Source organism: Balaenoptera borealis (genome assembly GCF_965194805.1).
Source record: "Balaenoptera borealis genome assembly, chromosome: 4".
NCBI lineage: Eukaryota > Metazoa > Chordata > Mammalia > Artiodactyla > Balaenopteridae > Balaenoptera > Balaenoptera borealis.
This window is the reverse complement of record NC_138861.1, coordinates 59,646,375-59,672,557: the sequence shown is the minus strand read 5'-3', so window position 1 is coordinate 59,672,557 and position 26,183 is coordinate 59,646,375. Positions and strand designations below refer to the sequence as shown.

At 40.1% G+C, this 26,183-nt stretch overlaps 1 protein-coding gene and 1 long non-coding RNA gene across 2 annotated transcripts in view; one reads left to right on the top strand and one right to left on the bottom strand.

Moving 5' to 3' along the window:
• The window catches only part of BTC (betacellulin), a 42,416-nt gene extending 25,203 nt beyond the window's left edge, over positions 1 to 17,213 (bottom strand). The window contains exon 1 of the mRNA XM_082390838.1: positions 16,813 to 17,213. Coding sequence (XP_082246964.1) covers positions 16,813 to 16,876 — 64 coding nt within the window. The 5' untranslated portion in view covers positions 16,877 to 17,213. The remainder of the gene's footprint in view (positions 1 to 16,812) is intronic.
• LOC309627970 overlaps positions 1 to 26,183 on the top strand; it is a 749,424-nt gene that overhangs the window by 279,682 nt on the left and 443,559 nt on the right. The window lies entirely within an intron of this gene.

Below are 26,183 nucleotides of genomic sequence, written 5' to 3'. Positions count from 1 at the left end.
TATGCTGCCAGAAAGCTGTGTATTGATGGCTTTTTTGTTCTTTTTGTTTTTGCTCTGTTTTGTTTCATTTTAATTTTAACCTGAGAAATGATTTTGTATTGTCTGTTTTAAATGTTATTGTGTTAAATTTTACCTGTCATCCAAATATTTCACAATCTCTTTGTTTTCTTATTCTTTCATTCTGCCTATTATCCATGCCTCCCTGCTGCACATGACCTGCCGAATTCTCAGATGCATTCAAGCAATAAAAACAAAATAAAACAAAATAATGTTAAATTAGCTGCATTTGCTAAGTGACTGGATATTGAGTCCCTATTTCTGGGGTTGCTTTTTAAATACCAAATCCACTCATAAAATTAAAGACAAAAAGGAAAAGCAACCCAATTCTACTTTAGTGAGTCAAAGCTCCATTTAGTTTTATGCACTTTGAGATTCTCAAATTAACAATTACAGAATGTATTAAAAGTATTATCCCCATCAACCATCTTGGAGAATGAAGTCATTGGGAACAATACAAGCATTCAAAGAGACACAGCTTGACAAGGAACATGACCCGCTGTCTCAAAGTTACTGCTAACGCTGAGGTAAGTCATACACCAGCTGGGTCAACTATTTAAAAAGATCATATGTGACCAACCTAAACAGTCATATACGTTGTATTTGCCTCATCTCTGAGCTGAATTTTCCATTTTTAGAGCCAAGTACATTTTATATTTTTTAAATAAACATAACATTATCACAAAATGTCCATACATCTATATTCTGATAACTTAGGATATCTTCTTTGATGCCCTAACTTCTACTTGTGTTTACTAAATCCAGTGATTTCCTATGACATCACATCAATCTTATTTTAGGAATCAAACCACACTCCATGTCCCATTAGACAATTCAACTGTAAATCAACAGAGAATGTGTCAATTTATGAATATAAGCAGAAATTAGAAGAATATTTCACAGTCAGATCTCTGATATTTCATTTATATGAGAGGGAGGCAGTATAGATTAATAGGAAAAAGATATTTGAAGTCAAATGGAGCTGTATTTGAAACCTGAATGTACCTTTTAATCACCAGCTTTGTGATAAGATTAAGTTACTCAGCATTGAACTTCAGGGTCCCCATCTGTAAACTGAGGCCCATAATATATAACTTACATGGTAATGATTTAACTGTTTAAAGAAAGTGCAAAAAGTAAATTATGAATTATTAACCCCAGTAATGCCTGGCACAAGATAGGCACTCAACAAAATAGCAGCTCTGGGGGCTTCCCTGGTGGCGCAGTGGTTAGGAATCCGCCTGCCAATGCAGGGCACACGGGTTCGTGCCCCGGGCTGGGAAGATCCCACATGCCACGCAGCGGCTAGGCCCGTGAGCCACAACTACTGAGCCTACGCGTCTGGAACCTGTGCTCCGCAACGGGAGAGGCTGCGACAGTGACAGGCCCGCGCACCGCGATGAAGAGTGGCCCCCGCTTGCCACAACTGGAGAAAGCCCTCGCACAGAAACGAAGACCCAACACAGCCAAAAATAAATAAATTAATTAATTAATAATAAAAAAAAAATAGCAGCTCTAAGAGAACAGAAGTAAAAAAAGAATTCTTATTACTCTAGTAAAATATAGATTCTCAACTCTCATTAATGAATATTGACAAATTTCTACATTTATGATGTGATTTGACTTGTGTATAAAATATGCTTATGAAACAAACTACAAAAGATAAATACACATACATATTATACTTCTATAGTGCACTTATACATATGTGTTCAATGAGGAAAATCTGTATGTTGGTCTTTCCACATGCTGCTTTTTTCCAGTGTTTTCAAAAAGATATTTGACATTAATGCACCTCAACTGATTAATAGAAATATGTCATCTTCTGCATGTATGATTCTTTGTATTTTCAGCACAGTTCTGCCATTACTCAGCATGGTGTTTATGTCAGATGGGAGTTACTGATTCAGTTGGTTAGTTAAGTGATTCAGTGATACAAATATAACAGATAAAGTCAGATCTTAGATGATACTATTTAACAGTCAAATAGATTATATTTGATTAGAAATCTAATTTTAATTTCTGAAAAATAAAGTAAACAAAATTTAAATCAACGTTAGGAGTAAAAACTATAAGCATCTGGGGAATTTCCCAATGTATCTTTATAGTCAAAAAGAAAAACAGAATCTTGAGTATGCATACTATACACAAAAAGTATTTTCTACGTCCAAAAAGAGGACATGTCTAAAATGGAGTTGAAAAAAATACATTAAGTGGTGGAAATGCTGTTTAACATTGAGCTTATGGGTGGCTGAGTAAAAAAGTGTGAAATAGATTAAGTTTGACACTGATGTTCTCCTTCATCTTTTTTTAACTCCTTTTCTGTCTTTTTTTGTTGTTGTCTTTTCCCCTCTTATAAACAAGTATCCTCTTACTGCTTTAACATTTCCCCTAATAGAACATAATTTCTTCATAGATTTCCCTTTCTAAATGTATTTGCTTTCAAAACAGACCTGCAAGGAGAGAAATTGCTTAACTCAATAGAAATACTCTAGAATCAAGTCCCTCAACCTGGGTCTTCTGGAAAGCAGAGCCTGAGACACAGATTAAGGGGTTGTCACTTTATTGGGGAGATACAAGCTCTGGGCCATGAGAATGAGAAAAAGGGAAGCAAGCAGAGAAGGAGGCAAAGCAATGCAATGTGTGTACCCATCATGCTGGGTGCAGCTCCAGAGTGAGCCACAAAGACACTGAAATGAGTGACACATTCACTCATCCATGGGCCATGTAAAAGGCTCAGAAAGGAACTGCGTCTTGAAGTAGCTCACAGAAGAAAGAATGAAGGAGGGATTTCTCTGCCCCAGTCACTTCCATCGCCCATTTTCTTTTGGACAAAATTTTCCCCACTGGGTGCTGCCTCCCCCAATCTCTGGTCCCTTGGTGAGCGAGAGGCCAGAACACATGACCTGGGACATGGCCTCGAAGTCCCAAAAGAGGGTCAAGCTGGTATGAGTGGAGAGCTGATCAAGGGACAAGGGAGGTAGTTGAAAGGCCCTTAAGAAGTGCACGATTTTGTGTCCCAGTACAGTGAGGATTGGGGGCATCAGGACAGCTTGGGAGAGCCTTGATCCAGGACAAGGAGGGATTTTTCTAAGTTCTCTCAAATCACACCACCTGGAGGACTGCCTATTCTATAAAACTGAAAGACAGGCTTCCAGATTTTCAGAGCCAGGAGGGGAGGCCAAGACAAGGGTAGAGAAAAAATAAGAGAGTCTTCACAAATAGTTTATGTCCATTCAAAATCAGGACAGTAGAATATGACCTCCTTCCTCCTCCTCCAAAAAAAATTCTATTCCAAATGGTAGAAACAATATCTTGGTGTTTAAGAAGGGCTTAGAATGATGGATAACATTTTTTTAACTCATAAAACAACTCCACACTCATATTTTTAAAGCCCAGAGAGGGAAGTAACTTAACAACCTGTCATACATAAACTAACTCATATATCTGAAAGCTGTCAACACCACGATAATGCCTTTGCCAGTAAATCAACCTTTTTTATTTTTGCCATGACCGTTATTAAATCTGTGACAACAATGACTAAATTGAATGGGAACCCTATAGCAACCTAGAGCTAGTTTCTTAGAAATCATCAGTTGTCAAAACTTGACGTTTTGAATTCTATCGCTTTATGATAAGGCCGGACCAGACAGTCAGACATTGTAGTGCTTTAAATGAAAAGCTCTGGGATCACTGAATTTCCATAATAGTTCAAAGAGAGGAGGCAAAAGGAACCATGGAAAAAGAACAATTTGTTATCAAGGAGGATTATCTGAGTGCAAAGTGAGGAGGAATAGTGGAGTTGGCTTCTGGATCCAGCGATAACACAGCCTCTGACCCATGAGGAAACAGTCATCAAACTTTAATAATGGTAAAGAAAAGAACATAGGGTGTCAGAGTAGACGCTCTCCCAACCTGAAAAAGCCCCAGAATTTAGGCCCTTAAAATGAGTTAGGATAACTCAAGCCAACTTAACATTAACCCATTATTATCTTTATTGATCAAACCATTTGCAGAGACCAGAAACATCAATCAATCCATCAATCAATATCAGACAGTATAATTGCAAGGTATAAAGAAAATAAATTCTAATAGAATTCCAAAAAGAGGCAATGTTAAGCTGAAGAAATTATAGGGAAAACTCTCACAAAAGAAGTTGGAAACTAAACTGGACCGAAGGCAATGATGTAGAAATGAGCTGAGTGTGTTTGGGGGGACAATGAGTAAAGATGTCCAGCTGGCGTGAAGAATTATACAGAGAAGTATCAAGAAACAAGGGCCTTCTTGATGTGTGTGGTGTGACTGTGAAATAATTCAATTGATTTTCTTGTGTGACCTATGAAAATGACTCATTAAGAAATAGTCACACCACGTTTCCAGTTGAAACTTCAATGTCTGTTCACCACATCCTGAATAAAGCAGCTGACTAATCTAGAAATCAAGAAGTATTTAATAGTGGTGAATGCTGTTGGGTAGAAATCGTTAAGAAAGAACGGGGTGCATTTCTTTTGCTACCCCTCTGCGAAAGCAAATGGAAAGTGTATCGTTTCACCTGGCATCTAAATCACATTTTGTTCTTCTTACCCTCTATTACAGGATAATTATCATTTATCTAACAACAAGTAGAGAATCTTCTCACAGAAGTTTCTTATCATAGGATGTTAGAAATCTGCAATGTTAGAAATTTGTCTCCTGAAATAATAGCATTTGAAATTTTTGTCAATATATCAATTATAGTTATGCTAGGGTTTTTCCCCATCACAACAGGATCCCAGGTCATAATTATTATCTTAATAGATGGTAAAATATAAAGAGTGCAGCGTCTATAAGGCAAAACCTGAGCCTGGGGCAAGGGATTGATACTATGTCCCAAGATGTCCTCTCCTCACATCATATGAGGGGTACATGATATCTACATGGCATTATTGGTGATGTTAACCTTGATATTTCTATTCAGGAAAAGACATGGTGGAATACAGTTTGGGCCGGCCAGGAGTGAAGTCACTCAAGTGATTTTCTTTTTCAAAATTCTTTACCATTAGCTCCCCAGGTCTCCATCTGTCGTGTGTCTTCTCCTTGCAGAGAAGTCAGCTGACAGTACCAACCTCCAAAGTACCCCCAAAGTGAAGTAACATTATAGTAGCATCTATAATTCATGGAGTCATAAGAACCTTTGGTGGTCATTTGGTCCAACTCCTACCTCACCTAGGAATCACCTCTACACAGCTTCCCATGAATGCAATCCAGACCACAGACATGCCCAGGCATGGGAAGATCACCACATCCCAAGGCAGCTGATTCCATTTTTTCAGAGCTCTATTTGGGAGAAAATTTCCTAAATTAATATGAGAGCTGTCTTCCAGGAATGTTAGTTCATTAATCCAAGTTGTATACTCTGAACTACACAGAGGAAACCTTTGTTGGGTCAACTTTTCAACTATTTGAAATTGATTCTCATAACCAAAACTTTCTCTTTTCTACCCACCACCCTGACCTCTATCCTTCTATCCTTTCAGTTGTGTGTGTGTGTGTGTGTGTGTGTGTGTATGTGTGTGTGTGTCTTTGGCTTCCCCATCAATCTCCTGTCTCTTGTCTTTCCAGAGCATCAGTGATTTCCTCAGAGCTCACTCACCATGACCTCCTCCTGAGTCTCAGCCTCCTCCATCTCCACAGTATTTGATATGGTTCATCTTCCCAAATCTTCCATCTAAAACTCACCCGCCTCTTGGCTTCTTCACTTATCCTTTCCTTTTCACTCAACTCTGCCAGTTACTTTTCTGACTCCTACACCATATATGGGTGCCATCAACACTCTACTTTCAGTCCTCTTTTTCTTCTGATCATTTTTATTGTGGTAAAATATATACAACATAAAACTTACTATCTTAACCATTTTTAAATATACCGTTCAATGATATTAAGTACATTTATATTGTTGTACAACCATAACCACCTGATCTCCAGAATTCTTTTTATCTCACAAAACTGAAACTCTATACCCACTAACTCCCCATTTCCTGCTCCCCCAATCCCTGGCAACCACCATTCTACTTTCTATCTATGATTTTGCCTTGGTCTTCTTTTTCATAATGCCATTTGATCTCACAAAATACCCATAGACTTAGTGTTGGAACAAATATGTACTGAGGGTTTACTGTGTGCTAGGCACTGTGCTAGAGCCTGAAATTATAATCAGCTAAATGATTCATTTATATTTTCAGCCCTATTTTCTAACCAGATGGTTGTCCAAACTGGCTAGCCATTAAAATTTCCTGTAGAACCCTTTTTGTATAATTTTTTTTTAATTTTGTAATAATTTTAGATTTACAGAAAAGTTGCAAAGTACAGAGCATTCCTGTACACCCCTCACCCACTTTCATTTCCTCTAATATTATCATCTTTCACTACTGTGGTACATTTATCAAAATAAAGAACCAGCATTGGTAGATTACTATTGATTAAACTCAAGACTTCATTCTGACTTCATCAATTTTCCATTAATGTCCTTTTTATGTGTCAAAACACTTAGGAATTTGGCATCTTTGATGACATTTACCCTGACCACTTGATTAAGGTAGTGTTCACCAGGTTTTTGCCCTGTACATTTTTTTTTTTTTTTTTTCCTTTTCATACTCTATTCCCTGGAAGCAAGTCACAAAATCCAGATCCTATACTCAAAGAGGTCAAGGAATTAAGCTCTACCTCCTAGAGGGGGGAGTATCCACCTCTATTATTTGCAGTTATTCCATAAGGAAAATTTGTTTCTTCTCCTGAAAAGTCTTTAAAAATTTAGATCCATAGGGACATGTCAACCAGACTTTAGTAGGTCTGGGGAGAGGCCTAATAATCTGTACTTTTTGCTTTTCTTGGAAGAACAATCAGACCTGGGGTCCACTGCTCTAATTTGAAGTCAACATCCATATTTCCAAATGCTCATAAGACTTTTGAATGTCTCAAAAGCAGTTCACATCCCTACCAGAAAAAGGAAGTTCTCTTTCACATATGGCACCATAAATTCTTGTTCTCTCCCAGGTTAACAGTGTTGGAAACAGCTTTAATTCTTTTTTTGTTACTTAGACAAGTCATTATGTCATATAAATTGTTGCTTAGAAATATTTATTGAATTTATTCCTTTCTCTCCATTGCCTGGTCCAGGCTTTCTGGGCTAGGTAAAACCAATCTTAAAACTACTGCACTCCCTATATAATTCCCCTATTGAAAATATCACAGTAGCTACCCATTATCCATTATTATTGCACTCCTGAGAAGGAGTCCTTCTAACATGAGTTAGGGACAAAATGATGCCCTTAATGGTAGAGAATGGAGTTATCATAGAATAAAGTGAGGTCTTCTGTGAGAAGAATAAAGTTCATTCCCATTTAGTTTCCTCTCTCTAAGTGTTATGTGGTCATGAGCCAGTTCCCTGAATCTGTCCTCTTGGATAAGTCTCTTTCTCCAGGTGACACTGCTACTCTAAGATGGGTGTGGGGCTACCCCCTGGTTATGAACCACCTCCAGCCTTAGAAAACCTAGCTGTACATCGTTAGGAACCTTGAAGCAAACCACTCAGGTCAGCCTCTGATCTGTACTTAGCTCTTCACCAAGCTATAGGGCCTCCAGTAAAAATGGAGTCTGGACATTTCCACAGAATTAAAACAGGTTCCTCAGGTAGGAGACCATATAATATTTTAAAATAAGGTCTTGACATATAATTAAAAGCATAAATGTATGTAAATTACAAAACCTCCTAGCTCTAATCCCTAGGAAATCCTGCAAAGATGTCACTGCATTGAGAATTCAGGATCCTGGGGGAGGGTGTAGGTTACGCTGCCGGTGGGGTAGGGGTGTTGGTGGCCAGCGATGAGTTGCTTTCTTCAGCAAACCCTTCAGGACCAAAGAGCCGAAGGCATGACAACCAGGACACTCATCGGCAAAAAAAAAAAAAAAAAAAAAAAATTAAAAATTCAGGATCCTGCCTAATGTCCTCATTCTGAAAAACAAGTCCTTATTCAGTCAATATTTCCCTCAGTACCACACAAAATCAATTCTTTGTTCTATGCTTTGAGTCTGCTCACTCTCTGCTGCACCAAAAAAAAGAAAACAAGTAATTAATTTATCCACCTTCTAATTTTTCTCCCAATTTTTTCCTCTACCACCATCGTGGAAAAACTAACTCAATTCCCTGTTTCCTTGGTGATATTTTTTTCACAATCACTTCAGCCCATAATAAATTCTCCTTCTCTGAGATGTTTAGCCTGTACTAGGTAATTTAAACTCTGTTAAGTATTGAACTACTTACTATACGATGTTTCATTTCTGATGAACATTTATACCCAATATAATACAAACTCTTTTTGGAAAGACAGCGACTTGGACAGCTCTCCTTAATGCTAAACACAGTATTAGACACACTTTATAATAGTATTAGACACACTTTAAAATAGTACAAATACTTAGCTATGTCTTCCTCATTATCACATGTTTTAGAAATAAAGACTGTACTTCCCAACAACCGACCCAACACTATGCCACAGTGGTTCGGGATAAATTCTTGCTTTTGGGTAAGTTCCCGTTTTGCCTATGGTGGTAGTCAATATCTCAATGTCATGAGCAAATCTCATTCTACCAGGTCAGCCTACTCCGGAATAGGAGGTACAGCCGCCATCTCAGTGAGGAACTGTCTAAAATAAGTTCATTGTTAGCAAATTCGAAGACATTAAAGATGGAATATAAACAGATGCTGGAGAACAGTTCTAGTTTCTGATTGTGGCAGCTAGGAAAGCGTGCGCATGCGCACATGCTGAAATTACAAGGTTTACGTCAAGATCTTTGCGACGCGCTATGAGAAGTTTCAGGTCTAGGAGAACTTCCTGGGCTGTGTGCATTCAGATTTATTCTTTGAACAAATATATATTGAGCACCTACTATGCACAATAATCCTCTAGGCACCGGGAATATAGCTGTGAACAAATCAGACAAAAATCCCTGCCATCGTCGTACTTACATTCTAATGGAACTGTTTAAAGAACTGTTGAAAGCATGGTTATGATTTCTATTTTTTTTTTCCTTTGCTTGCTTCCAGTGGTGAATATTACAGCAATTTCCTTTGATCAAAGTACAAACACACTCCAGCTGGCTTAAATGAACACAATGATTCTATTTCTCGTTTTTAGACATACCTATGAAATACTTTAAAAGTTATCTACATATTCACATAGTTAAGAATATTAATAAATATTGAGCATTTTCTAGCCAACTATTCTACTAAAATCTTTTCCTGCATTATCCCATTTCATCCTCAAAACACTCCTGTGTCCCTAGATGATAGGTACTATTCTCATTATTATCATTCTATACATAAGAAAATGCAGCACAGGGAGATTAAGTAACTTTCTCAATGTTACAAGACAATTATTATGGAAAAACTGAATATTTATGCATGGCTGTCTGCTCTTTAAAATCTAAAAAAAATTATTTTGTCACTAGAAAACTTTTCTAAAACAACTTGTTTATTTTCCATTTGTCTGCCATTTAGAAATGAATTTTGACATTGCATCATCATTCATTCTTCCAAAATGACAGTTTATTTCTTTTTAGTTAAGGCAATTATTTGTATAACCCCAATAAATGAGACAACCCCATTTTGATGAGATTAGAAGTATTAAAATTATCTTGTAAATATTTCATTTTTCTCTGCTAGTGAAGGCTCACTTTTTATCTGATTCACCTTAAGATGTTGGGTTTTGGTATCAATGCCAGGAAAGTGCTGGAAAGCTTTTCACTGCATAAAACTAGGATCAAAATTGGCAGTTGAAGAAGAATCTATAAACTTTGTTTTTTAGAAACAGATAAGCACTTTGCTTTTGCAGTGGCATTTCTTACATTTGTTCCTTCCTATCAAAGCCAGCCAAAATAGAACTCTTGAGAATTTTTATCTATTGCCTATTTCATAACTAATGGGAGCAGGAATTTGAGAAATAAAGGCAAGGGAAAGTTTTTCCACCAGTTGGTAGACCCTGATTACATTTCACAAGTACCCAGAATTTAAAAATCCAAATTTTTTTAAATTAATGATTTCTTCTGTGCTTTCCAATTATCCATTATAACAGCTCATGTTAATCCAGAACTTAACTATGTTCCAGGCACAGTTTAACTGCTTTATGTAGTAACTCACTTAGTCCACATAATACTCTTGGTTCTATTGCTGTCAGCTTTCACAGATGAGGAAACTGAGGCCAAGAGGGTTTAAGAGATTTGTCCAAGATTAAGGAGTTGGTAAATCGCAGCAGCAGGGGAGTCACGCCTAGATGGTCTGGCTCAGAGTCTACACTCTTGACTACAACATCACGTTGACGCAGGATATGCTCTCTTTACTCCTCAGGAAGAGGCCTACAGGTCCAATCAGGGGGAATGTAAAGCAAGGTCACCTCTCTCCGTTTGCCCTAAGGAGTGTGCCCTAAGTGTCATAGTGTCGCAAGCAGTCCACAGAAGTGCAGGAGTCACCCACAGGTTCAGGTTCATTTAAGGATAGGGTCAGAGTAGGATGGCCAAAGTGATTCTAGGCATAGACTGAAGGAAAACACCTGGTCTGATCAATGCCAACTGTTCACTACCAGCTGGGATGGCCTGGGCCTGGGATATGAGTAGGCAGGTTTCCTGGCTGGGATGAAGAGCCAAGAGCCCAAGAACTTGAGGTATAGCCAGAGCCTGGGGTGCCACAGATGTATGGGTAGACAGCAGAGAAAGCAAAGATGGTAGGAGACTGCTAGAATGAACTTAAATGCTTTTAAAATAAGTCAGGAGAACTGGGTTCCTCTTAAATACAGTGATATGTCCTTGTACTATACTTTAGTGCCCTATCGCCCACTGTCTCCCCCATTCAGCAACAAATATTTATCTACTATGATCCAGGCACTGTCACTTCATCCTCGTTGTTCAGGCTCATAAAGCCAGAACCTTAGACAAGTTACTTAATGCCTCTATGCCTCATATCCTTGTCTACAAATGGGAATAATCCATTATGTCTAGCTTGTGTGTTCAGTGGGTAGTGTCATATGGGGGAAACAAGTTATTACACTCCTAGAATAATGCCCAGCATGCATACTACATAACTGCTCTGCTATTATTTTTGGTGTAAAGATCAATGAGGTAATGGTATGAAAATGCTCTTTCAATTGTGAAGGTCCCCAGAATGTAAAGAGTTATTATGGTGAGATTCCATACCCAAGGTTAAACAGATATCTGAATGCATAGTAACATCTTGTGTCAGTCACCCTATGAGACTGGACCAGTCAAATGTCAGAAACTCAGCAGGAAGGTGGTCATGAACAAGTCGAGTCTGGGTCTCCTAAAACGGCCTCATTCAGCTCTGATGACAATTTCCTGTCCTTATTAGCGGGCTTTCTGCACTAGGGGCAGAAGTAAGTCTTCCTCTCCTACTCTGGACAGGCCTGGATGGTGTGGTTCACAGTACTTAGATCTAACCATCAAGGAATCCAGACAATTGATAGCTGTGAAATATTTACACATAACATTAGCCAGAGAAGTCCTCAACACTAAGTCAGACTGCATTCAGCCTCCCAGCAAACCTATCTCAACTTCTACAGGCGCCACCAAAGGTGTTTTATATATTTAATACTAAGCAGAAACCCGTGAACATAACAACTTGGTTACTCCCAGCTAATGAAACACATGTGCATTAGAAGAAATTCTAATCAAATAAGAGAGCAAATCACCTCACACCTCACAGAATTCAAAGGGCATTTTTTAATGAACCATTGGAGAACGCCCTGAGTCCAATGCTTTTCCCTCCCCGCTTGAAACACCTATTTGAAAAGCCTATATTTATGACTGATGAGATCTGCCCTTGAACCAAATATATGAGAGATAGGTAGCATTACCGAACATGAGAAACAGAAGTAGACTTACTACTTGCCAAACAAAAGTCCATCTGTGAAAGGATCTCTATCAAGACGGGAAGCAAGTCCCAAGTAAGAAGAGATGAAGAAACACGACCTTCTACATCATCTCTGAGTAGTGGGCATGTTTTGCCAACAAGAAATAGAACTGTTTTCTTTACTGAAACTGCTGTTCCTTTAATGCCTGGGCATTGTCACACACAGCCACTTGCATTCACTCATTCATTTAACTAATATGTTTTCAGCTCCCACTATGTGCCAGGAACTCTTTATACATCTCAACATCTCAAACATAAGGCTAATGAAATGAGTAAATCCATGGTTTTGCAAAGAGAGAAATGCTATATTAGTAACTCATCCTGTTATACAACCAACTGAGGCACTTTGAAATAAGAAGGCTGAACACAAACATTGTTGTACATTTTGTCACTATTTCGGAATCACTGCTTCTGGTCTACAGGTCAGGTAAATAATATACTACACATCCTCAAAAAAATGTAAAGAATGAATAAAAGTACTTCTTCGCTATTTGACTTGATCTTGCTGATAATCAAAGTAGGTTACTACCCAACTGATGTAAATTAAGATTAAATACCCAATATGTCTCCAACCATCTAAAAAATCTCCTCATTTCTTTAAAATCTAGCAATTATAGATTCATTTGGGCTACCAAGATTCCTTTTTTAAGACACAGATATGGCTGGGCAAACTGCAGTCATTAGCAGTCCAAAGCATAGCCATTTTAATCAGATGACTTTCCTCTTAAATTTTACTTTGGGGGACTCTTGACCAACTGGAATATGGATTCTTTGTGGATCCAGGGGTTTGTCTGTAGTTTTAGAAGTGTATCAGGATCGTGGCTTAAGCCTAAACTGCATGCAGCCCAGATTCTGGCTTATTTGGACCCTCCTGGGAAGACACTAATTCTAGCGGAGAAGGTGACAAGCATGGTTCATGGATTAGAAGGGTGACTCGGACTACAGCTTGTGTGTTTCTCTGACTGTCCCCTCAGCCTCCTAGTGACATTCATGCCTCCTAGTGACATTCATGAGTTGATTACTATTAGAGGGTGAGAAAAAAACAAGATGAGGCTTTCCCACTAGGCTCTCCGTGGATTTCAGGAGCACAGGATACTGGGGTGAGCAGTCTCTACAGAGATGGGGCAGTGCCAGGGGCGTGGACAGACACATGGACTCTCTGTCCTGGGCACCTTTGACCTCAGCACAGATAGTTGCAGGCCAAGCATCAGCAGGGCCACCTTCAGCGGGCACAACAAAGCTTGTCTGCATTATTGGGATCTTTCTTCCAGAATTATTTGGGAATTTCCACACAACAACTGAGAATGGAGCAATAGCAAAATTTGATTTGTAACACTTGTTAATATGCAAGTGTGGCCTGCGAAACCTGGGATTTTTGAAGAGGAAAAAAACTCCCAATGCTCTTCTAAGCCCAAAAGCATATCTGAAGAGGCAAATTCTAAAATCTTCACCGTGTGGGGCTTCAGCTACTTCCTTTGTACAATGAGAATTTTCCCTGCTACCACCTACTTGCTTTACAACTTGAAACCTAGATATTACATCATGAATACATTCATATTCTCAAGAAGAACTTAAAAAACCAACTTACATATATTAATGGTTTAGATTTTAATAAGGAGGGGAACATATTTTTGACCTTCAAACTCACTCATTTTTTTAAAAAGAAACGTTTTTTTCCCTTTTTCACTAATTATGATTTTAGCTTTAGTTTGTTATAGTAATTGGATGAGAGGGAGAAATTTAAAAACAGAATAAATAGGGAGTCCAATTTCTTCAAGATTAAAAAAAACACTTTAAACAAAGTTATTGCCCCTTTACCATATTTACCTAAGAAGCAAGCATCCATGGTTCTCTTTGTTAAGGTAAAGTTTACAGGAAACAAAGATCCATTACAAGTAAATGGAAGTTAAATATTATTGTAAAAAAATTTTCTCTTAAATTCCCAGTAGAAATGTTCGTTAAAGATCAGCAGAATGTCAAGTTGGTAAGTACCTTAGTCTCATCTAAAGCAACTCGTTTATTTTATAAATGAGAAAAACAATGCCCAGAAAATTGTAACTTACAGACATCTCAAGTCACGGAACGGCAGAAGCTGGAACCAGGTCTCACTCAGGTCAGGCTGGAACCAGGTCTGCTCAGTGCCAGCTCTCAAGGCACTTTCACTGTGACATACACACACACACACATACACACGCGTGCGCGTGCACCTAGAACATCACACGGCCATTGCTCACATTCTTTTCAAGAAGTAAATAAGATAACACGTGACTTAAATTAGGAATGAGACTTAAAAGTTAAATAGGACCATTTAATGGAAACACTGATGTCAACAAATTACATCCTTTGGCATTTTGCAAGGAGTGGAGCCTCTTAGGGAGTTTAGAGACTGAATTCAATTCCCTAAACCAAACATTCAACAAGGCAGTTGCACACTTAGGTTACCCTGAGTTACAACAGCACTGGATTAGAATTCTGTTTTGTTTTTTTCATTTCTGCCTTTTGACAAGTTTTGAGAAAAAAATAAAGTACCGTGTGATAGTAAATAGGGAAGAATGTCCATCAACCTGAAATAGTCATTTCTACCATAACACTTCTGCTGGCACATCACCCTAATCTTGTCCTGTATTAGCTTGTGCCTGGATTACACCTGAGACAATCAGGTCCTCTGGCCCTCTCCCCTCCTCCCACGCTGCACCCCACTGCCAGGTTTATCTCCTTAAATCATTGTTTGTATCATATCACTCTGTATTCAAGACCTATGATGGTGTGTGGTTAACCGTTTATTGATTTGTATCAAAATAATTTAATCTGGCTTTTTTGGCTCTTCATAATTTGTCTGCCTCTCATCAGTTCTACTTTCTGGCAGGCTGACTGCCTGTCTCTCTAGGAAATCAATCTCATTCCCATCACCAACCCTTTACTAAATGCTTTTGCCTCCTTTCGTCCCCCTCTCTCCCCTACTACTGATAATTCAAATCCTACCAAGTTTCAATCCTACCCACTCAGGTCCTCCATGCAATCTCCCCACTGCTCCATCCCTCCCTGTTGAGCTCTCCTTTCTCTGGTTTCATGACTTTTTCTCCTATTGTTTCATATCTGTTAGTCCCGCATTCCCAACTTCAACATAACATCTTTTAGGGCAAGAATCATGTCTTAGGACTCTCTTGAGCCCTCCTCCCACCCCCATTCCCATATACTCTAGCATCTTGCTGACTGTAGCAGATTTTCAGTAAACACTTTGACAGTAGGACAGACTGGATAAAATGGAGGAAGAGAATGCCAGCTTCATCCAAGTGATGCTGGCAAAAGCATAGTACTGTCTCTAGGCCTAACTCTCAGGCCCATTGCCCTTCTTCAGGCTCCACATCACTCCATCGCTAAATTGTTTCTGACCTCTTCCTCTGCAGGGTTTGTAAATCAGTCCTTTCTCTCTAACCATGATCTAAGTCTGATCCACTTCTGACCAAGGTCATGACACCTTGAAGGCACCTCTCTTATTCCAAGGACACAGCCAAATGGAGGTTTCCATTTAGATCCCACCTCTTTTCCTCCATAAGAGAAAGCCCGGCCCTTTCCAAGCTGGAAGGTAGTGTCCTCATCACATAGACACTTCGGCTGTGGAGACGCTCCTCCTCCCACATTGATGCCCCAAGCCCAGATGTCCCTACCCCTCATCCCAGCTAGGACTACAAAATATTGCCAGTTTCCCTTCCCTCTGCCTGCACCCCGCACAAATGACCATGATGCAGAGGAGATGTCTTGCCGTAGTAGGATTTTCCCACTTAAGTATCTACCTGCTACCTTCCCATACTAGAGGGTGAGGGGAACCTTGCTTCCAGCAGTGTAAACTTGCCCCAGCATCCGAAGTTCCAGCTCTCTCTCTGCCAGCGCTGACTCCCAAGGAGGTGAGGGGAGCCTCCCGGGAGGGCATTCTACCGCTTCTCCCACGGGCCACTCTTCCCTCACACCAGGTGACCGACCACACCCAGTAGTCCTTAACCTAACCACCCAAGTTTCACCTTCGAAGTGAATAAAAGTTTTCTCTCTGCAACTTCTCCTTAAAATAGGAAATAATATATTCCAAGTAAAGCATCTGTGTGTTTCATCAATAGCGCCCTCAGGAAAATATGTCATCTCCCTTTCCTTTTGTTTCCCTATCAGGAACAGGAGATCCAGGTCTCAAATGTTGAATCTTTTTTCCCTCCTCCTGGCTCCTCCCAACTTCGCCGGCAAGAAAGGGGTGGAATAATTCACTTTCGGGCCTTCCTCAGCTCTTGTCTCTCCGGGGTCATCCCCTTCCTCTCTCTAGCACGCGCCCAGGGTGCCCAGGCAAATTGCTCTGCACCCTGCTCCGCAACTCCCGGCGGCCTGCATCTCAAGCCAAGGAGTTCCCTTTCCTCTTCGTCCCAGGGGATGTCTTTGCGGTCTAGTCTCCCAGGCTCCCGCTTTGGTGGATTTTCAAAAATCGTCCACCTGCCACACCTCCTCGCTCGCGGGCACCGCGCCGCAAAGCCCAAGAGCACCTGCGCCCCGGCCCTCCGCTCTGTGCCCGCCCACGGGATCCCTTCCGCCCTCGGACCGCCCCCTGCGCCCAGGGCCGCCGCAACAGGTGCAGCCCCAGGTGCCCAAGTGCCGGATCCTTAACCTCGTGCTACCCCAGTCGTGCAAGTTCTTCGACCCGCTCCTGCCAACCCCAGGGCCCCCCTCGGCTCCAAATGCCAGCGCGGAAGGCTCGCCCTCCCTGCGACTCCACCCTAGACTTTCTTCCTGGGTCTCCAGCGCCCAGAGCGGCCACTTACCCAGGGCGAGGGCCAGGAGCAGTGGCAGGGAGCTGGCGCCGCTGCCCGGGGCGGCCCGGGCCATCAACCCCGCTGCCGGGCCCAGCAGCCCCGAGACGAGTCTCCCGCCTCCTCCTGCGCCCCCTTCCCGGGCCACGGGCGCCCGACGGGGTGCCTGGAAACGAATCCCGGAGCTAGCAGGAAGCGAAACTACTCCCCAGGCTGGCACCCGGCTACCGGGCGGGCGAACACTACCCCGGGCGGGCGGCCGACAGGCTACGCGAGTGTCGCCGGGAAGAGGGAGCCTCCTATTTATCCGCGCTCTTTCTGCACACACCCCATCGACGAGGCGCAGGACTTCGTCGTGGTGGCCTCCACGCCGTTCCCACCCAAGTTACCCCACACCCACACTCCGGGACACTTGCGGGCTGCCCTCGGGCCAGCTCACCCACTCCCCCTGCTGGGACGCACCTGACGGTTCATTTCCCTCCCCTTGGGGAGTCGAGGAGGTGGGGAGGGAGCGGAGAGAGAGCACGTGGAGGGGTCCGAGGTGCGGGGCCTGCGGGCCGCCGTGGAGCAAGCCGGCTCTAAACTCCCTCCCCGAGCCCACTGAGCGAGAACCGCAGACCCGGACTGCTCTGGAATTCCAGCTCCCCTTATTTCAGCCAATTGCTGGTGTCCTGGAGGGACCAGAGCCAACACTCACTGTGGTTAACCTCAGGCATTTGACAATTTCCAAGCTTCTCTTTTCCATATATAATTTGTTGAATATCTGGGAGTGTGGGCTCACCAAGAGCTACTTTAAGAATGTCACTTATATTTTTTATTTCTCCATTTACTCGTCTACCCATTGTATTTTCATTTATTTATTTAATTCATCAACTCTGTTGGATCTATAAGAATAAGGAGAATGCTTTTTGCCTGGGGCTTGCCAAGCACTATCTCTACCTCAACACGCCTCTTCTTTGAGGAGACGTGGAATCTGATGGTTCTGCACCAAGCATTTCCTGGAACACAAAGGCATCCTCACAGCGTTCAAAGACAGAAAGCAGCATCCAATTTTACCTTACATGATTAATATGTTTGTCTCCAAAATAACTAAAGGGTACAGCAGTTTTCGTACTGATCTATATTCCTCTTGCGTGATCAATATGTGTAATCATGCCTCCTCAGTACAGAAGTTGTATTTCTATAGCATCCGAAAGTCCAATAAACATTCATTTACATAAGAAATGCAGTTCAGATGTCTTCCCCTTCCTCCCCATTGTTTAAATTAAACAAATTATTATGTGCTTTTCTTCGACAAGTGACATTTCATTTCAAAACCAATTCACATTATTTTAGTGCGTCAGGCAACAAATATATCCAGAGGAATAAAAGTCAGTTGGTAATTTCCAGAATCCCATTCTAGCACCCACATGACAGCTCATAAAGCATCTATGAGAAGACAGACATGAGATTTAGAGAATTCAAGGTTGTGAGATAGATGGTGACTGCACCCCAGATAAAAAGGGCAAGAGCACACAAAGCCAAAGGGATTTGACATCATCTCCCTCCTTTCCATCTCCATCCTTCCCTTTTCCTTTCTGATATTGTTTCCTTCCCTCAGGATCAGCGCCCTAGGTGAAGGCATCTTTCACTCTGAGACGGCACCCTAGCCAACAACTGTCCTGGTATCCTCAACAGAACATTACTATTTTATTTTCCTTCTCCATAAATATTAATAAAAAATAAAGCAAACCTAAGCAAAAAATACCAGATGTTTGTCGAATATTGTAAAGTGCCAAGATTTGGTATAAATGTTCACCATTCATGCCATTCAAAGGGTAAATTAACTGTTTCAGGCCACTGGAGTATGAAATAGGGTACTTGAATATATTAAATAAGCCGGATAAATTAATAACCTTCCCTAAGGGCTTTATTTACAGCCAGAAGTAAAATAAGTACTCCAGAGAATATGTCTTCCAAATTTCCTGACACCAAAGGTTCAATCTCTTAAAGATCAAGCAACGTTCTCTTTCCTTTCTTTCTTCCTACCCTCCTTACTGCCTGCGTTCCTTCCTTCTTTCTCTCCCTTCTTCTCTTCCTCCTCCTTCTTTTTTCTCACTCTCAATTCATTCACTAAGGGGGAAAGTCAATCTGGGTTCCAACCACTAACTTTGGAAGAGTAGGAGGCAAGAATTGACTTTCATGAGGCCTCATTCGTGTAACTGAGGTGTGTCTCAATGCTTTAGATTATAAACTGAGCTGTTACTAAGAGATGAATGGGTCCAATCTATAACAGAGTCACAAGGTAGAACTTATATTCCCAGAATCCCCAAGCCAAGGATTCCTTGAATGGTGTCTTTCCTGTGCCAGCTTTAGGCTGATATAACCAGCCCTCCTGAACCTGGTATGAGGCTTAAGTGGATGCCTTTGGAGGCCTTTAAGCATCAATGTTTTCTCTTCTCACACAGAGCAGCCTCCAGCAGGGACACTCCTCCCCCTCCACTGGACAGGACAAAATAAGCTTGTGGTTATTTGTGGGGCACAACACCTAAACAGACATACATGTGGTGGTAGAAAGGAAAATTCTGGAATGTATCCATTCAAGGTCAGCATGTAATCTCCAAATTATGACTTTAAGGTATTCAGTAGCATAGGAAGATTTCCTAGTAGTCAGTAACATTATTTAATTCAATAAGAGTAGATGAATAAAAAGAAATATGAATGGTGAATATAATGTTTTTATAGTAATGATAAACATTATGCATTGTAGATTATTAAAAATTAGTAGTATATATAGAGGGTTTTCAAATGTTCTTAAAACTATTGAATTAGTCTCTATGGAAAACCAGTGAAAAATCAATGCTCAAAAGCTGTATTCAGGTGATTTTGCTTTACACCCTAGTTTTTCTGGGGAAAGGGGATTATTAGTGTCTTTTTTTTTCTTACATATTTTATCATACCTTCTTCTTCAGTCCTTCAGGTATCCATTTTTTATACATATGCCTCAATCTGTTTGACTTGCTATCTTTTTTCAATGGCAGCTTTATATTGATAGAAGTTTAGTAAATCTCAAATATAATCATCTATGTGATATCTATCAGTTTCAGCTCTCTGTTATGACCTTTTCCTGTGACCATATTCATACATACTTGATAAAGATACTTCTGATTTTTTAAAAAATCTGGGCTTTCATGCAGGCCCTAGTTGTGGACTAAGTAGGCAAGCACTTAAGTGGCATAAATTTAATGTTGTAATATGGCCAGGCCCTAGACATGCCTCCCTAACACACCTGGCACAGTGGCTTCATCCCTTCCTACATGGTCATAGTTTCCCATCAGTGTCGACACTCCTCCATGTGGGACCACAGAGTAGTATACTATGTACAATTGGTTCTGGAGTTTTTTTAGTCTGTTCAAATTGGACTTTGTCACTGAATGCCTGGATCACAAATTACTCATCTGTCTGAGCCTCAGTTTTCTCATCTATAAAATGTGATGGTAATGATTGGCACAGTTTTTAGGATTCACAATGATATATATCTCTAAGGCAAAAATCTGGCATATTAGAAATTATTCAGTGTATTATGGTTATTATATTATTCTACAATCTATTTATAGGTTACATAAGGGAAAAGAGTAAGGACTAGCTTCCTTCATTAACCCTCTCTTACTAATATTCCTAGTGGAGGGAAGGAAAGAGCACAGAGCAAATCTCTGATGGGAGGGCTTCCCCGGTGGCACATTGGTTAAGAATCCGCCTACCAATGCAGGCGACACGGGTTTGAGCCCTGGTCCGGGAAGATCCCACATGCCGCGGAGCAACTAAGCCAATGCGCCACAACCACTGAGCCTGCACTCTAGAGCCCGCAAGCCACAACTACTGAAGCCCACGCGCCTAGAGCCTGTGCTCCACAGCAAGAGAAGCCACCGCAATGAGAAGCCTGCGCACCACAACGAAGAGCAGCCCCCCGCTCGCTGCAACTAGAGAAAGCCCGCGCGCAGCAACGAAGACCTAACGCAGCCAAAAATCAATAAATAAAATAATAAATTTATTTTTAAAAAAATCTCTTATGGGAAAGTAACAGTGAGCCTAAAATACCATGAATTTGGGCACTGTCTGTGCCTCTGGCAATCCCTTAGACCCCTCTGACCTTCTTTCATCTGGTGGCTTCAAACTTATCCCAGGATTTGGTGCAACTGTAGCAATCATTGGAACAGAACATCAGAAAGAAGCAGAGTTGTTGGAAGAGGAGGTGGCAACACCTCTGAGGGAATCTCAGGTCCTGAGGGCAGACCTTAGGAAGCATAGTAGAAAGCATTAGGGGTGAAAAAAGGAAGGGGGATAGAGAAATAGAAGTAATGTTATTACGGGAAAACTTGCAAACAACTTGCCAGAGAGAGAATATTCTCCTAACCCATAAAATGGCAAAACTGTCACCCACGCAATTTTTTTCTGCTCTTGTCCCTGTATTCTAGTTCATCAAACGTACTGAATACCTACCTTGCACCGTGCATTGTATTAGGAGGTGCTGGTATTACCCAAATGAACACATCTGAGATGAGAACATTTTGCCTGTAGCATCTTTCACCTCACTGTGGACACACTTATTGTGGACAAAGTGAGTGTTCCTGTCCCCTCCCCACTATCCCATAAGTCCCCCTCACAGGTAGGGGAGGAATTTTTTCAGTTAAGTTTACATGAGTTCCTCAATCCACTGCCAGAATAATAGTAACAATGAACACTTATTGATGCTTATTGTGTAGCAGGCACTGTTCTCAGTACTTACGTACACTAACTTTTTAAATGCTCACCAAATATAATGTGAATTATGTATCATTTTTATTCTCATTTCACAATGAGGACATTGAAACACGGAAGGAAGTTAAATAAGTTGCCCAAAGTCACGTAGCTGATATATGGCAGAGCTATGCTGTGTATGCTCAAGTTCTGAATCCTGGGCACACTCTTCAAATCCAATGACCTAGTAGTAAATCGTTGCCATTGACTTTGTGCAGCTCAAATAGTCATAGCGAGTGTAGTCAATCCTCTGGCCACCTGCTGGAAGTCTCATTTGGGAACAACAGTGCATCTAATGAGTTTTTCACTTGACTTCCTGAAAAATTGCTTCTCTTCAAAATATAGAGGAAGAGATGAGGGGATTGCTGCGTTGGACTGTAATTCTAACTCACAAGGTGAGATTGGCTGTAAAGTTAAAACCAAAATAAAACATAGGAGATAAATGACAATGCAACCCTAGAATTAGTTCTGGCCACGTAAGGGAAAGACTGGAATCAGCTACGCGGCATCAGCTGAAAGAAGGCATCACAGAGAAAAACAGACATGCTAAGAGGGCTTGAGAAGCTAAAAAGTGTGAATTTTCAACAGAGTTTAAAACTCTCAAAAAAAACGTGATTCCTATTATGTAATTATTAACAATTTCAGTTAAAAACTATCTAAAATCTGGAGAGGAAGTCACATATTCATGTGCAGACAAGAGTGACTATCACAGACCTGTGAAAAAAGCCTCTGAAGAGGTTGAGATGTCCGAAAATGACTTGGGACCACAGAGCTCTAATTATGTTCATAATGAAAATATCAAAATGGGGCATGGCCAATTGCTCTGTGCCAATGGTGCAACAAACATGAATCACACGCACACATACACACTTTTTTTTCACTTTTATTGTGATTTAATTTTTTTCTTCCAAGCAGAACAGAAGAGAAAAAAAGAGCATCTGAGGAGGTATCAAACCCAAGATGAGTGCAGAATTTCCTTGTTTTTTAAGGCTGACCAGTATTTCATTGTATATACACACCACATCCTCTTTATCCATTCATTTGTCTATGGATATTTAGGTTGTTCCCATATCTTGGCTATTGTGAATATACATACATAGTAGGAGCGCTAATATCTCTTCAAGATCCTGATTTCAATTCTTTGGCATACATACCTAGAAGCGGAATTGCTGGATCACATGGTAGTTCCATTTTTAACTTTTTGCAGAAACTTTGTACTGTTTCCCATAGTAGCAGCACCATTTTACATTCCCATCTCCAGTGTGCAGGGGTTCTAATTTCTCCTCATCCTCACTAACAACTGTTGTCTTTGTTTTATAATAACCATCCAGCAAGTGAATTCTGCAATATGTGACAACATGGATGAATCTTGAGGACATTATAATAAATGAAATAAGCCAGTCCCAGAAAGAAAAATATTGCATGATTACATTTATATAAGATATCTAAAATAGTCAGATTCATAGACTCAAAGAGTGGAGCAGTGGTTTCCAGAGGCTGGGCAGACAGAGAAAAGAGAAATTACTAATCAACTGGCATAAAGTTTCAGTTAAGCAAGATGAATAAGCTCTAAAGATCTGCTGTCCATTGCACCCATAGTCAACAATAATGTCATGGACACTAACAATTTTGTTAGGAGGGTAGATCTCACATGTTTTATTCTTACCACAATAAAACAAAATGTAAAAATAAAAAACCCAAGAAGAATGTAGACATCTTACGAGAGTTTGCAAATCCTTTGATGAATTCAAGTGTTTTGATTCATGTGAGTTATATTCCAAGACACTGGGGAGGAGGTGGAGTTACTAGTAATCTATGTGAAATCAATCCCAAAAGACTGAAGATAAGGAAATATATTTTTAGTGTTCCCCAAAGGGAAGAACGTATAGCTCCTAAATGATAAGTTGCTAAACTTAACCAGACTGGTAAGGGTTCTTGCCTCTGTTTCACAAAATAACAGTTCTTTCTGGGTTGTTTAGCCTTAAGCAGAGAGCACAGAGGCAAGGAGCGGGGGAAGGAAGGAGGCTTGCATGATAGATTTCTTCAAATATTTGAAGGGTTGTCACATGGAAAATTAATTATATTCATACCGCTCAGTCCCAGTGGTTGCAACAAGGACCTAAGGGTTAGAGGCAGATGCATTTGGATTCAATATCTGTCTAAAATTTTAATGAGAGAATAGATTCCCTGGGGAAATAATACATTCCCTGGCACTGGAAATGCACATGCTATGTACTGTAAAGGCAATTCCAATAATTTCATCTCATTCCTAACCTGGAGATGCTGAGATTCCAAGGCTAGATGACTTTAAACAGCCTTTTTCAACCGTAAAATGCTAATACAACACTGCAAGTTTTCTTCCTTCAATACTGTTTTAAAGTAACCAGAAGATCACTGAGAAACCATTTCTGCTCAAATCTGCCATGAAACTAGACATTTAAAAAATAATTTTGAAAACTAATTAACATACAAATGGCTAAGAATTCTCCATATTCTAAACTATCTTAGATAGTTAATTTAACTTAATTAACTAACTTAATTAATTAAATTAACTAACTTAATTTAAAATTTAATTTACAACCAGTACTTTTAGTTTATGGTCCATAATATTTATGTGCTCACCTGCTCCCATAGAAATGAAAAATAAGTAATAAAATGTACTTATTACAAATCATGGTCTATTGGTCTCACAAATGATACAGTTTAACCATTTCTGCATTTTTAGTCTATCAACAAGATTATGTCAATTATCAAATCATTTAAATGTGAGTTGCATAAGGTTAAATTTTGACACAGCTCAAATCACAAACTTTAAGCTATCTAGATTATATTTTTTAATGTATTCCTGAGAGCACAAAATGGAGATTTAATTTAAGGGTATGGACATAAATTGCATTTAAACAGAGTAAATATTCCCATGAACAAAGAAATTCCCATGAACAAAGTTAAAAAGAAGAATTCTTTTTAACTACAGTTGATGCCCCAAAAGATGAAGGCTGAGACTTGCAATGTAGTCTAGACTGAAAAGCTGTTATTGAGACTTCCAGCTGTGATGACAAATGACGTTTGTAAATCTTAATGACTTCTAACTGCTGTATCCCTTTCTTTGGGCAAACTGTCAAAATGGTAAATTCAACAGAAAAAATCCCTAGAGTGAGTAAATAACCTTAACCTTCTCCCTTTAAATGTTCGTAATTTGAGATTTTAGTTTTTCATGATGTTCTTTTCATTTGTACTTTCTTCATCCTTAAAAAACCTTGGAAGCATCCATTCTTATGGCTATCTCTTATTGTCTTTGTTTTACAAATAAGGCAAAAAGAAGTTTTATAACACAAGCCTCAGAATTAGAACTAGAATCAAGGACTTTTACAACTGAATCCAATACATAATCTGGCACACTATATCCTTCTGCTACCCTAGTGCGGACAACTTCATTAATAAAACCCATTTCAGGTCATTCCAGACTTGCAAGTTGTCATTGCCTGTCATCCCACAGGTAAGATCGAAATTATGCCCCTCCTTTAGAAATTTACTTAGCAGAAGATGGTGTGGTAAAGAAATTAAAACATTTATTATACAAACCTTCCCTCAACCCTCTCAATTTTTATATTTCCACCATCTCTCTCCGTTTAAGGATATATTTACACTGAAGTTATTTTCAGCTATCTCCTTTATTATCATCTGAAATACTTTTCCCCATGAATCAAAATGATAGCTCTGCAAACAATCAATGTCTCTCATTGCTTTACAAAGAAAATGTTTCCAAAAGCACTTCTACCCGGAGAAGAGATGCAAGCCGCCTGCACCATCTTAATGGCCACTTATGCAATGCCCTGCTCAGAAAGAAGGAAATAAAATAACTAAAGATGGAAAATACTATCTTTTCCCTGCCACTTCACCACCTGCTTTCCTGCTTAATTTCCAATGCTATTGCATTAACTCAGACTCTTGTCATCTGGTACCTGGAATGATCTTCTGATTTCCCCAACTCCAATATTATTTCTCTGCTTCAGTTCCCTCATATGTAAAGTGGAGAATAATAATGAGTCTTCTTTCACTGGATGGTTGTGGAAAATAAATGAGTGGATACATAGAAAATGTTCAGACTAGTATCTGGCACATAGTAAGCACTGAATAAACGTTAAGTAAAATTTTACCCTTTACACTGCAAGACTGGTAATTCCACAATGAAAATCGGAATATGTCCAGAATCTACCCTTTCTTATCTCTTCCACTGCTACCATCTTAGTGCAAACCACCATCAGTTCTTGCCTAGATTATTATAAGAGCCTCCTTACCGGCCTTTCTGCTTCTGCTCTGGACTCTCTGTGCTTAGCTCAGTAGCTGAAAAATCCTTTTGATTTGTTTTGTTTTTTTTTTTTACATCTTTATTAGAGTATAATTGCTTTACAATGGTGTGTCAGTTTCTGCTTTATAACAAAGTGAATCAGTTATACATATATATATGTCCCCATATCTCTTCCCTCTTGCATCTCCCCCCCTCCCACCCTCCCTATCCCACCCCTCTAGGTGGTCACAAAACACCGAGCTGATCTCCCTGTGCTATGCGGCTGCTTCCCACTAGCTATCTATTTTACTTTTGGTAG